The 13,399-nt window shown below is 39.9% G+C and overlaps 1 protein-coding gene across 1 annotated transcript in view; it reads right to left on the bottom strand.

The window, feature by feature from the left end:
- LOC110524453 (sodium-dependent neutral amino acid transporter B(0)AT2) overlaps positions 1 to 12,524 on the bottom strand; it is a 56,116-nt gene extending 43,592 nt beyond the window's left edge. The window contains exons 1-2 of the mRNA XM_021604100.3: positions 12,267 to 12,524; positions 9,983 to 10,532 (exon numbers count right to left, since the gene is read on the bottom strand). Of these exons, the coding sequence (XP_021459775.3) occupies positions 9,983 to 10,310 (328 nt within the window). The 5' untranslated portion in view covers positions 10,311 to 10,532; positions 12,267 to 12,524. The remainder of the gene's footprint in view (positions 1 to 9,982; positions 10,533 to 12,266) is intronic.
- Positions 12,525 to 13,399: the final 875 nt, after the last annotated feature.

Raw genomic sequence — 13,399 nt, 5'->3', positions numbered from 1 at the left:
GAGGTTGGATGGAGAGCATTTGTGAACAGCAGTTTTCAGTTCTTTCCACAGATTCTCGATTGGATTCAGGTCTGGACTTTGACTTGGCCATTCTAACACCTGGATATGTTTATTTTTTAACCATTCCATTGTAGATTTTGCTTTATGTTTTGGATCATTGTCTTGTTGGAAGACAAATCTCCGTCCCAGTCTCAGGTCTTTTGCAGACTCCATCAGGTTTTCTTCCAGAATCAAATTGTATTTGTCACATGCGCCGAATACAACAGGTATTAACAGGTAACCTTAACCAACAATGCAGTTCAATAAATAGAGTTAATAAAATATTTGCTAAATAAGTAAAAGAAAAAATTACATAACAATAATGAGGCTAAATACAGGGGTACCGGTACTGAGTTAATGTGCTGGGGTAAGCTATTTTGCCACAACTTTGGAAGTATGCTTGGGGTTATTGTCCATTTGGAAGACCCATTTGCAACTAAGCATTAACTTCCTGACTGAGGTCTTGAGATGTTGCTTCAATATATCCACATAATTTCCCTGCCTCATGATGCCATCTATTTTGTGACGTGCACCAGTCCCTCCTGCAGCAGAGCACCCCCACAACATGATGCTGCCACCCCCGTGCTTCACGGTTGGGATGGTGTTCTTCTGCTTGCAAGCCTCCCCCTTTTTCCTCCTAACAAACAGTTCTATTTTTGTTTCATCAGACCAGAGGACATTTCACCAAAAATTATGATCTTTGTCCCCATGTGCAGTTCCTGAGCGGTATGACGGCTACGCGGTCCCATGGTGTTTATACTTGCATACTATTGTTTGTACACATGGACGTGGTACCTTCAGGCATTTGGAAATTGCTCCCAAGGATGAACCAGAATTGTGGAGGTCCCTCCCGCCCTCGCCTCCCACGCTCCCCCTGCTAAGACAGGGCTTATCTTATGGGTTAATGGCTGTCATAGGAAAAAAGCTGTGGATGGATCAATATTGCAGTTACTCCACATAATGTAGGTATTAGAGTTTGATGAGTCTGACACGGTGGCTGGTTTAACTTGTGAACAATATATTTTCTGTAGCACACCTGATGGTCACTATGGTTTTTGTTATTCCATCCCTAAGCTCCCTACATTGAGTCTGAGAACTGCCAGCACACAGCTGACATTAAGGAATGTTGCCCACATTCCTTGAAAATCAAATTTTGCCATTCCATTGTGTGGGTTGTCTTAGTTGATGTATCATGTGTCATTGGGGCTAATCATGATGATTAGAGGGTTTGGGAGGTGGGTTATTATTTCACTTTCCATCTCCTTTTGTCTTTCCACTATCATCAATCTGTAATGATGGACATTTTAAGAAATTCAACATCTACTCTGTCTGCACAGCTTCCCAGGCAACCACAGCTGCATGAATGCGGTGATATAGCTTTCCCAAGGCAAAGAAGGGAGGATATACTGTGAAGACTGAGTCACTGGATTACTGGTGCTCTTCCATGCCGTCCCTAGGAGGGGTGCGTCACTTGAGTGGGTTGAGTTGCTGACGTGGTCTTCCTGTCTGGGTTGACGCCCTCCCCCTTGGGTTGTGCCGTGGCGGAGATTTTTGTGGACTATACTCGGCCTTGTCTCAGGATGGTAAGTTGGTGGTTGAAGATATCCCTCTAATGGTGTGGGGGATGTGCTTTGGCAAAGTGGGTGGGGTTATATCCTGCCTGTTTGGCCCTGTCCATCATCGGATGGGGCCACATTGTCTCCTGACCCTTCCTGTCTCAGCCTCCAGTATTTATTCTGCAGTAGTTTGTGTCGGGGGGCTAGGGTCAGTCTGTTATATCTGGAGTATTTCTCCTGTCTTATCTGGTGTCCTGTGTGAATTTAAGTATTCTCTCTCTCTCTCTCTCTCTCTCTCTCTCTCTCTCTCTCTCTCTCTCTCTCTCTCTCTCTCTCTCTCTCTCTCTCTCTCTCTCTCTCTCTCTCTCTCTCTCTCTCTCTCTCTCTCTCTCTCTCTCTCTCTCTCTCTCTCTCTCTCTCTCTCTCTCTCTCTCTCTCTCTCTCTCTCTCTCTCTCTCTCTCTCTCTCTCTCTCTCTCTCTCTCTCTCTCTCTCTCTCTCTGTGTTCACAGGATGTGCTACCTGTCCTAGACCTGCAGTTTTCAACTCTCTAGAGACAGCAGGAGTGGTAGAGATACTCTCGATGATCGGCTATGAAAAGCCAACTGACATTTACTCCTGAGGTGCTGACTTGTTGCCCCCTTGACAACTACTGTGATTATTATTATTTGACCATGCTGGTCATTTATGAACATTTGAACATCTTGGCCATGTTCTGTTATAATCTCCACCCGGCACAGCCAGAAGAGGACTAGCCACCCCTCATAGCCTGGTTTCTCTCTAGGTTTCTTCCTAAGCTTTGGCCTTTCTAGGGAGTTTTTCCTTGCCACCGTGCTTCAACACCTGCATTGCTTGCTGTTTGGAGTTTTAGGCTGGGTTTCTGTATAGCACTTTTGATATATCAGCTGATGTAAAAAGGGTTATATAAATACATTTGATTTGAAGACAGACCCAACATGCTGTAAGTCATAGTTATTTGTTTCAAATCAATTGAGCATTTCAGGCACACACTCCAAATACAAAACACTGAAAAGCTTCACCAAAAAGTGCCAAACCAAATATTTCATAATTCAAATGAAGTACTTCAAAACCCTCTCCCCTTCCCTCTGAAGCTAGGACAGCAGCGTCCCTGCCCATCTTCTGAAAACTGAAACCCCCCCCCATAAAATAATGTTTTACTTAATATGACTGTGATATGTTTGTCCCACCTAGCTATCTAAAGATGAATGGGCTAATTGTAAGTCCCTCTGGATAAGAACGTCTGCTAAATGAATAAAATGTACAAATGTTAATCAATCTCTGTAGTTGGTTGCATTTCCTAAAGCCTAAGTAATTCACTTTTACATGACATCACATTTTGTTAATTTGCATTGTTATTTTCAAGCATTCGCATGGGACATGAGTGCTACAAATTGTATGAATCAATGGGTCCTGCACACTGTTGGTCGGCTGTGTGGCTATACTATTAGGCTTATGGTTCGAATCTTTTGTCAAATGACGTCTCACAATTATTTCTCGCATTTATTTCATGTTGATCAATATTTCCGCTATGCTTGCCTATTGTAGCTGATCAAATAAATGTCTGATCAATACATATTGTAATTTATAATGCTAATACAGGCACCAATAAATTGTCCAGCTCACTTATTGTATGCTCTTTTCAAGTACACTCCCTTATATCTTAGCTTCTAAAGTGACTCAGGGTTTACTAATTATTTTGAAGAAGTGTATTCAGTGAACTGTATTCTATAATTAGTTACAAAACAATAGTAATGCAATTGTGTATTGCTGCTGTTTGTCTGATATCAAAAGTCCACGATCAGCTCTGTTGACCATGTTAGCATTTTGCTGAGGCAATGGGGTGAGGTACACTATTTCTGTTCGGAATGACATGTGGCCCAGTATTTACATGGTCCTCAATGACATGCATGTTTACCTTGTTACCTGGCAACAACCACATGAGTGTTTCAAAGAGCTGTCAGTCAAGGCAAACTCATTAATAAAAGATCCCCGCCCACTCATTCTGTTCTTTCAGGCTCCCTGATAGTTAGAGATGAGAGAGGGTACAATTTCTTCAATTCTGAGCATTTCATTTGTGTAAAAATATTATGGGTGATGTTTTGGCTATTTTTACTTGGGAAATAGGATGACTGTGCAGGACAGGAGTTTTTCAGGATAAAAAAATATGAAATGGAGATGAGCACAGGCAAAATCCTAGAGGAAAACCTGGTTCAGTCTGCTTTCCACCTGACACGTGAAGATTAATTAACCTTTCAGCAGGAAAATAACCTAAAACACAAGGCCAAATCTACACTGGAGTTTGTGAACGGCCGAGTTTTGACTTAAATCTACTTAAGCAAGACTTGAATGGTTGTTTAGCAATGATCAACAACCAATGTGACAGAGCTCGAAGATTTTGTAGAAGAATAATGCAAATATTCTACAATCCAGCCTGAATTTTTTTAAATTCAGGCTGTAACACAAAATGTGAAATAATTGAATGGGTATGAATACATTCTGAAGGCACTGTATCTTGATTAGATAAGTATTCAACCCCCTGAGTCAATACATGTTAGAATCACCTTTGGCAGCATTTATAGCTGTGAGTCTTTCACACCTGGATTGTGCAACATTTGTCTGGGTAAGAATCATCTAATAATGGTAAAATATGAACACAATATTTATCTGGACACTTTCAAATTGTTATATTGCTACTATGCAAATATGCACTTTCTGTATCCTCTGCATGTGATAAACATTGATTTTAATTGATATAGTGTGTATTTACCAGAGATGGTAATGTGAAGAACAACATGACCTGTACCAAAGTTAGATTAGGATACAGGCCAAGGACTAGATAAAGTGTATTTTTGCTACTACTTTCACCACTTTTAGCCTTGAAATCTTTGGATGCTTACTACACTACCTTACTCACTCTGTTTAGCACATGGCCTCACATGTGAATTCTTAAAGAGATGATTTGGGTGAAGGTTTAAGATGCTGAATGGTTGTAGACCACAGGAGATTGGTGGTACCTTAATTGGGGAGGATGAGCTTGAGCTAATTCAATGTAAAAAAAAAACACAATTTAAAATGTTGCTACATAGGACCGAATCGAGACGGTCGGTTACGAATTAGTTTACATCCCTGTTAGAAAGCAATTCTCCTTTGTCAAGATAATCCATCCTCCTGACAGGTGTGGCATATCAGGAAGCTGATTGAACAGCATAATCATTACACAGGTGCACCTTGTGCTGGTGACAGTAGAAGGCCACTCTAAAATGTGCAGTTTTGTTCCACAACACAATGCCACAAATGTCTCAAGTTTTGAGAGATTGTGCAATTGGCATGCTGACTGCAGGAATGTCCACCAGAGCTGTTACCAGATAATTGAATGTTAATTTCTCTAACATAATGCCATTTTAGAGAATTTGGCAGTACGTCCAACCGACCTCACAACCGCAGACCAGGTGTAACCACATCAGCCCAGGACCTCCACATCTGGTTTCTTCACCCACGGGATCATCTGAGACCAGCCACCGAACATTTGAAACTGTGGGTTTGCATAACCAAAGAATATCGGCAAAAACTTTCATAAACGGTCTCTGCGTGATCACAGATGAATCCCGGTTTTAATTGTACCGGGCAGATGGCAGTCAGCATTTATGGCATCGTGTGGGCGAGCAGTTTGCCAATGTCAAACTTGTCTATATAGTCCAAATCAGGATGATCCATACTTTTTCAAAAATATTTATACCAATCTATTGAACTTACAGGTAACAAACGATCCAATAATTATGGTGGGAGACGATAACACAGTGCTAAGTACATCAATGGTCCGTAAAGGAAATCCCTACAACCCTGACATTGTGAGATATACATGCAGACTTAATCAAGCTAGTCATCTTGATTACTTTCTTGTCTTTTTCTCACTTGCATCAAACGTTAAAAAGTATTGATAGGAGACAGAATGCGATCGGCCATCATCGAATTGGCCTTCACATAACATAACAGAATTTCCACGTGCAACATAAGTTCAGCAAATCCCTTTATTGATTGGGATACGTTTGAAATGTACCTTCAGGTGTTATTTAATTCGGTTTGTCTAAAGAGACAAGACTAACAAGGGAAATACAGGAACTAATAGTGCAGGTAGATATCAATAAATATGGTACTACAGAGATATAAAACAAGTTAGAGGAAAAACAAAAAGAAGAAAAAAAAAAGAATGATCTAATGTAATCTATTACAAAACTCAATCAAACTGGATGGAATATGGAGAAAAATGTACCAAATTATTCCTGAATCTTCAACACAGGAACGCTTTCAAAAATGACTTGCAGAAACTCGTTACCGAAGACGGAGTCATCCATGAGTCTCCGAATGACATTTTAAAGGAGGAAGCTAAATATTTTAGAAACATGTTTTCTTTTTCGTTTTCTCCGCACCCTCTGAATGATGTAAGGAATTATTTCCAAATAATAAAAAATAAAAAATTGAATTAACAAAATATCAGTGCGAAGGCCAGGAATAACTTTTTGAGGCTACTAAATCCTTTCAGTCTGGAAAAAAACCAAGGGCTTGATAGCTTACCGGAAATCTCCATTATTAGCTTGTTTTAACTACTTCTATAGAAATGGTAGTCTTTCAGATACTCAGCAGGAAGGTCTGATTTCACTATTATTAAAACAAGACCATGATGGCAAATATAAAGATCCAGTCCAGCTAGAAAACTGGAGGCCTCTTACACAAAACAATTCTGGCGAAATGCATAGCATTCAGAATTAAAAAGGTTTTCCAGGTACTGTTTATCCTGATCAGACAGGTTTTTTACATGGACAATACATTGGAGATAATATACGACAACTACTAGAAATAATAGAACAACATGAAACTTCTAAAGAAGCCAGTCCTGGTATTTATAGCATATTTTGAAAAGGCATTTGATGAAGTAAGACTGGATTTTATATACAGTATAAATGCCTGAATTTTTTTTAAATATCGGCGAGTCTCTTATTCAATGGGTAAAAGTAATGTATAGCAACCCCAGGTGTAAAATAGTAAATAGAGGCTACTTCTTAGAGAGATTTGAACTGTAAAGAGGCATTAAAAAAGTGGGGTCTGCTGTCAAATAACAACATTAGAGGATTACAAATGCAAGGCTTAAATACAAAGATGTCCATGTATGTCGATGACTCAAGCTTTAAGTCTGCAAGCTAGATCCCTGCAATGTCTCATTGAAGATCTAGATAACTTTTCTGTACTCTCTGGACTAAAACCTAATTATGACAAGTGTAACATATTACGTACTGGATCTTTAGAAAACACAACTTTGACACTACCCTGCAGTTTACCTTTAAAATGGGTTGACGATGAAGTAGACCTACTCAGTATTCATATCGCAAAATATATCAAAGAGCTCCCCACAATGAATTTCATGAGAAAACTAGTAATAATAGACAAGATCCTGCAACCATGGAGAGGTAAATACCTGTCTATTTATGAAAAAAATGACACTGATTAACTCCTTAGTCATATCTCAGTTAACTCATTTATGGCGCTGCCTACTCCTGATGATTCGTTAATTAAAAAAAAAAAATATGAGCAAAAAATATTTTGCTTTATCTGGGATAAGGTGTGCCTATCTATACAATGAATATGAAGTGGTTGGGCTGAGACTATTAAATATAAAAGCACTAAACCTTTCTCTAAAAGCTTCACTTATACAAACGTTTTACTTGAACCCAAAATGGTTCTCAAGTAGATTATGAAGAAAAGCTCCTCCCTTGTTTAAAAATGGCCGTGTTGCCTTTGTGCAGATGGCCATGTCTCATTTTTGATGAACTGAAAATTAAACCTTGTTTAAAGTATCTTTCTTTTTATAAAAAAGCATTGCAGAGCTGGGTACAATTTCAATTTTATCCCACAGAAAAGATAGAACAAATATTACAACAAATATTATGGTTATACTCAAATGTGCAGGTTAATAAAAGACCTGTATTTATGTTTGAAAAGGGCATTTTGATTTTTAAATGATATTGTAAATTGGAATTGTAGATTTATGTCTTTCATGGAGCTATCGGAATTGTATGGAATGGTCTGCTCAATCCAAGATTACAACCAATTGATCACAGCATTACAGCAAAACTGGAGGAGGCAGGTGGCAGTGGTAGAGAACTGGTATGTCTGTCCAATATAAAGGATAAAAGTTTCATTTGAGGACCGGGATGTTGACAACTGTGCCATACATATTACAAAATAGCTGGGAAGAGATTTTTGATGTACCGATTCCATGGAATAGGGTGTATGAGTTGATATATAAAACAACGCAAGAATCAAGGAGGGTTCGGGTCCCCGAAATGACTTGGTGGGAGATCTGTCGACATGCCCTTGACCCTGGTTGCTCCTGTGACTTGCTTTGGATGGGAGTGTCTGCTAGATGACTGAATGTAATGTAAATGTTGAGCGGTTTCACTGCAGGTAAATTGTACGTTTAAATATTCAATAAAAATAAAAATATGTATATACAGTTGAAGTCGGAAGTTTACATACACCTTAGCCAAATACATTTAAACTCAGTTTTTCATAATTCCTGACATTATATCCTAGTAAAAATGTCCTGTCTTAGGTCAGTTAGGATCACCACTTAATTTTAAGAATGTCAGAATAATAGTAGAGAATTATTTATTTCAGCTTTTATTTCTTTCATCACATTCCCAGTGGTTCAGAAGTTTACATACACTCAATTAGTATTTGGTAGCATTGCCTATAAATTGTTTAACTTGGGTCAAACGTTTTGGGTAGCCTTCCACAAGCTTCCCACAATATGTTGGGTGAATTTTGGCCCATTCCTCCTGACAAAGCTGGTGTAATTGAGTCAGGTTTGTAGGCCTCCTTGCTCGCACATGCTTTTTTAGTTCTGCCGACAAATTTTCTATAGGTTTGAGGTCAGAGCTTTGTGGTGGCCACTCCAATACCTTGACGTTGTTGTCCTTAAGCCATTTTGCCACGACTTTGGAAGTATGCTTGGGGTCATTGTCCACTTGGAAGACGCATTTGCGACCAAGCTTTAACTTCCTGTCTTGAGATATCGCTTCAATATATCCACATCATTTTCCTGCCTCATGACGCCATCTATTTTGTGAAGTGCACCAGTCCCTCCTGCAGCAAAGCAACCCACAACATGATGCTTCCACCCCCGTGCCTCACGGTTGGGATGGTGTTCGTCGGCTTGCAAGCCTCCCTCTTTTTCCTCCAAACATAACGATGGCCATTATGGCCAAACAGTTCTATTTTTGCTTCATCAGAACAGAGGACATTTCTCCAAAAAGTACCATCTTTGTCCCCATGTGCAGTTGCAAACCATAGTCTGGCTTTTTTTATGGCGGTTTTGGAGCAGTGGCTTCTTCCTTGCTGAGCGGCCTTTTAGGTTATGTCGATATAGGACTCATTTTAATGTGGATATAGATACTTTTGTACCTGTTTCCTCCAGCATTTTCACAAGGTCCTTTGCTGTTGTTCTGGGATTGATTTGCACTTTTCGCACAAAAGTACGTTCATCTCTAGGAGTCAGAATGAGTCTCCTTTCTGAGTGGTATGACGGCTGCGTGGTCCCATGGTGTTTATACTTGCGTACCATTGTTTGTACAGATGAATTGCTCCCAAGGATGAACCAGACTTGTGGAGGTCTACAATTATTTTTCTAAGGTCTTGGCTGATTTCTTTTGATTTTTCCATGATGACAAGCAAAGAGGCACTGAGTTTGAAAGTAGGCCTTGAAATACATCCACATGTATATATAAATATATATATATACAGTCGGAAGTTTACATACACTTAGGATGGAGTCATTAACTTCTTGGTGACAGGGGGCAGTATTTTCTTGTCCGGATGAAATTCATGCCCAAATTCAACTGGCTGCTAATTAATCTAACAAAATTACCATTTGTGATGTTTATGGGACAATATTGGAGTGGCAACAAAAGAAGCTCGTCAAAGGTAAGGCATGAATTATATTTTATTTCTGCGTTTTTTGTCGCGCCGGCAGTGTTGAAATATGGTTTCTCTCTTTGTTTACGGAGGTGCTATCCTCAGATAGTAGCATCGTTTGCTTTCGCCGAAAAGCATTTGACAGCAAGCAATCTGACATGTTGGCTGGATTCACAACACGTGTAGCTTTAATTTGCTATCTTGCATGTGTGATTTCATGAAAGTTTGATTTTTATAGTAAATTATTTGAATTTGGCACTCTGCTCTGCATTTTCTCTGGCTTTTGGCCAGGTGGGACACTAGCGCCCCACATATCCCAGAGAGGTTAACCTCTCCAAATCCTAACGCCATGGGCAGGCGACTTCTATACTCTAACCAATAAGAACAACAGCCACTCACCCCCTCCGTTCTTCTGACACAGGTAGGGGAACCTCCAGACATTGCCCAGGCCTACAGAGTAGCCCACCTGGGCCAGGATGTACTGCAGCTTGCTGTTCCAGGCTGGCCTCGCTGCATCATCTTCTGCGTCCGAGCCTTCGTCCTCCACGTCCATGTCTCCGTTGAGGCTAAGCTCCTTCCCTTCCCCATCACCTCTGCCGCCTCCCACGATCAGCGAGCTCTTCTTAAAGGAATCATCACAAGTGTCCTCGTTGGATAGCAGGTCTTTGACGGACTCCCTGACATCATCGTCAAGCTCTCTCTTGACGGCCTTGCTGTTTTTGGGCATTTGATAAAGCAGACCAGGGCGAGGGGTGGAATGTCTTTGGGCTAGTTGCGGGAGGGGTGTGGGAGCAGTGCAGTTCTGGTAGTTATTCTGAGATCCGGGTAGTGTCTGCACAAGGCAAGGGCTTAGAGATGGTCTGTCAGGGGTTGTATAAAGTATCTGTCTTGGAGGTTTGTGATGGAGGGTTGAGAAGGAGTTGTTTATTTCTTCATTGTCACAAAATGCCTGAGGGAAAAGAAATCCAAAAACAAAATTACTTAAGGGTACAATGTAAATATAAAAAATGCAATATGCATTACTTCAGGGAAAACAGCATGAGGGTGTATGATTCATGGCGATGCAATAACTGTTAGATGTTAACACAGGACCCATGTTTTATGAAAATCAGACTACAATATTGAACTTTTCATCATCAGCATATGGCAAGAGGAAATCAAACAAAATACTAGGGTACAACATCCATAACTCCAGTAAAGGCAGAATGAGTGTGTATTGGTGATATCACCACTCTCTGATGGTGACACAGAACTCATGTTTTAAAGAAATCAGATACAGTCTGTGTATGACATCACAACAATGCACATAGAAATATTTACTGTATTTACTCAAAGAAGAGAGCGGAGGAGGGAGGAAGTAAGGGGGGTCTGTAAAAAAAAAAAGTTTCCATTCTTCTTATCAATTAAACCAAAACTAGTTATATTAATGTAATTTCCTTCCTATCCACAGTCTGTGACCACACTTGATTTGAATAGAATCACCCCTCATACTTCAGCCATACATGGTAGTTTGGATGGTGTCCAACCTGGTGTGTGTGCATGTTAGAAAACTTGCCTTGGGCAATTGTTGAGGACAAATAATTATAACATAAATTATTTGTGTTCCTGTTTTTAATTTACTGAATATCTTAGAATAATCAATTCCGCACAAGGAAATCATATGACAAATGTGACCAAAATCGACGAATGTGCCATTGTCTATTTATTGTTTACATTTATTGAAACATGGATTGGACTTTTGCTATGACAGGTCTGATATCGAGACGATCATGTATCCTCGCCTCTAAATAATTAATCCCCAACGCCAAGCACGAGGCAATTTGCATACCAACCCAAACACGCATTGTCCTCGCAACTCAACATGAGCGCAGAGAAAACCAACAGACGTAAAATGTAACAAAAAATTACCCCGAATATAGCCCTTATTAAGGTATTAGTATAATAGTTGTGATGTGATCATGCTTCGGCCGATAGTTTTTAAAATCCCCATTGTGCATAAATGAAACCCCAAAAAGCACGAAATTATACAATGTTGCAATGGTGCAGAATATAGCAGTCTTCTCTATCCCTTTTGACCGATCCGTGGTTTAAGTGGTTAAATGATTTTCTTTGACCACTTCCAGATTAGCCTTGTTCATTCACTAAGTATGGGCTTCATTTCATCAGCAAATAAACGTACATTGTAATAAACGTACATTTTAGGGTGTAGATGGAGTAGTAAACTAGGCTGTAGCCTATATACAGAAAGATTGAAACCTATTCATATTGTCTTGTTAATAACATTTGACTACTGTATTAAATGTACATGTGCATTTCTATCTATGATGAAATAAGAAATCGTTCCATGAATACGTCGCCGTATGGCATATTCCACTATAAAGGGCTACATAAAGCCATTAAAAAGGCAAGACATGCATGTGTATGTGGAAACAAAAAATGCATGATTAAATACATAGCCTACATGTCGAATAAGTAATGGATGAGAGGAATACCTGGCGCCATGTTGTTTATTCAAGAGACAATTTGTTGAAGGAATGAACATAAATTAATTCCTCCCTCCCCGCCCAGCCGCATCTCCTCTGTAGTGCCATCCATTTCAGCATACGCTCACTGCCCACATCCTGCGCAATGCAACAACATTTTATTCAGCTCAAAACATATATTTCTTCTAAATGATGTTTACCTTTAGTATAGATTCGTCTTCTGTGAAATTCAGATGTTGGTATTTTTCGGAAAGAAGCGTCTCAAGGAATGAAATTGTGACAGAAGCACATGCACGGGGGAGACATCATCACTCGTGTTGCGTCTCTGGTCCTATACTGCCGGTGTAGTGTTGTGCGAAACAAACTCAAGATCTTCGACTAGTCTTCGTTTTAGTAATAGGCTACAGGCAGAGCTGTGATAGGAGTGCTCGGCTTCTCTCTTTGTCAATATTTGATCCAAAAGCCCATTCTTTTTTGCTCAATTTATCCCTATATATTTAGGTCGATTTAACATGGTATACTTATATTCAAACCCCTCGTGAATGCGCACGATAAGCTAAATACTCGTTTTTAAAATGTCTAATCTCCCCTATTTGCACTTGGTATGATCCACTACTAACCTCTTACAATACACTGAAAAAAAACACAACATGAAGTGTTGATCGCATGTTTCATGAGCTGAAATAAAATATGTATAAAAAGCTTATTTCACTCAAATTTTGTGCAGAATTTGTTTACATCCCTGTTAGTGGACATTTCTCATTTGCCAAGATAATCCATCCAACTGACAGTTGTGGCATATCAAGAAGTTGATTAAACTCATGATCATTACACAGGTACACCTTGTGCTGGGGACAATAAAAGTCCACTCTAAAATGCCACAGATGTCTCAAACTTTACATGCACTATGCATTGGGGCAGGTAGCGTTTTCCTTGCATCTGCCAAACCCAGATTTGTACGTCGGACTACCAGTTGGTGAAGCGTGATTCATCACTCCAGAGAACACGTTTCCACTTCTCTTGAGTCCAATGGCGCATTCTTTATTCCACTCCAGCTGAAGCTTGGCATTGCGCATGGTGATTTTAGGCTTGTGTGCAGCTGCTCGGCCATAGAAACCCATTTCATGAAGTTCCAGACAAACAGTTCTTGTGCTGTCATTGCTTCCAGCGGCAGTTTGGAACTTGGTAGTGAGTGTTGCAACCGAGGACAAACGATTGTTACGAGCTTACACGCTTCGGCACTCTGCAGTCCCGTTCTGTGAGCTTTTGTGGCCTACCAATTCGTAGCTGAGCCAGTGTTGCTCCTAGATGTTTCCACATCACAATAACAGCA

Source organism: Oncorhynchus mykiss, chromosome 1 (assembly GCF_057628025.1).
Source record: "Oncorhynchus mykiss isolate SJ-2025 chromosome 1, ASM5762802v1, whole genome shotgun sequence".
In the NCBI taxonomy this organism is placed as follows: Eukaryota; Metazoa; Chordata; class Actinopteri; order Salmoniformes; family Salmonidae; genus Oncorhynchus; species Oncorhynchus mykiss.
Note: the sequence above shows the minus strand (reverse complement) of the source record. Positions and strands in the feature narration are given on the sequence as shown.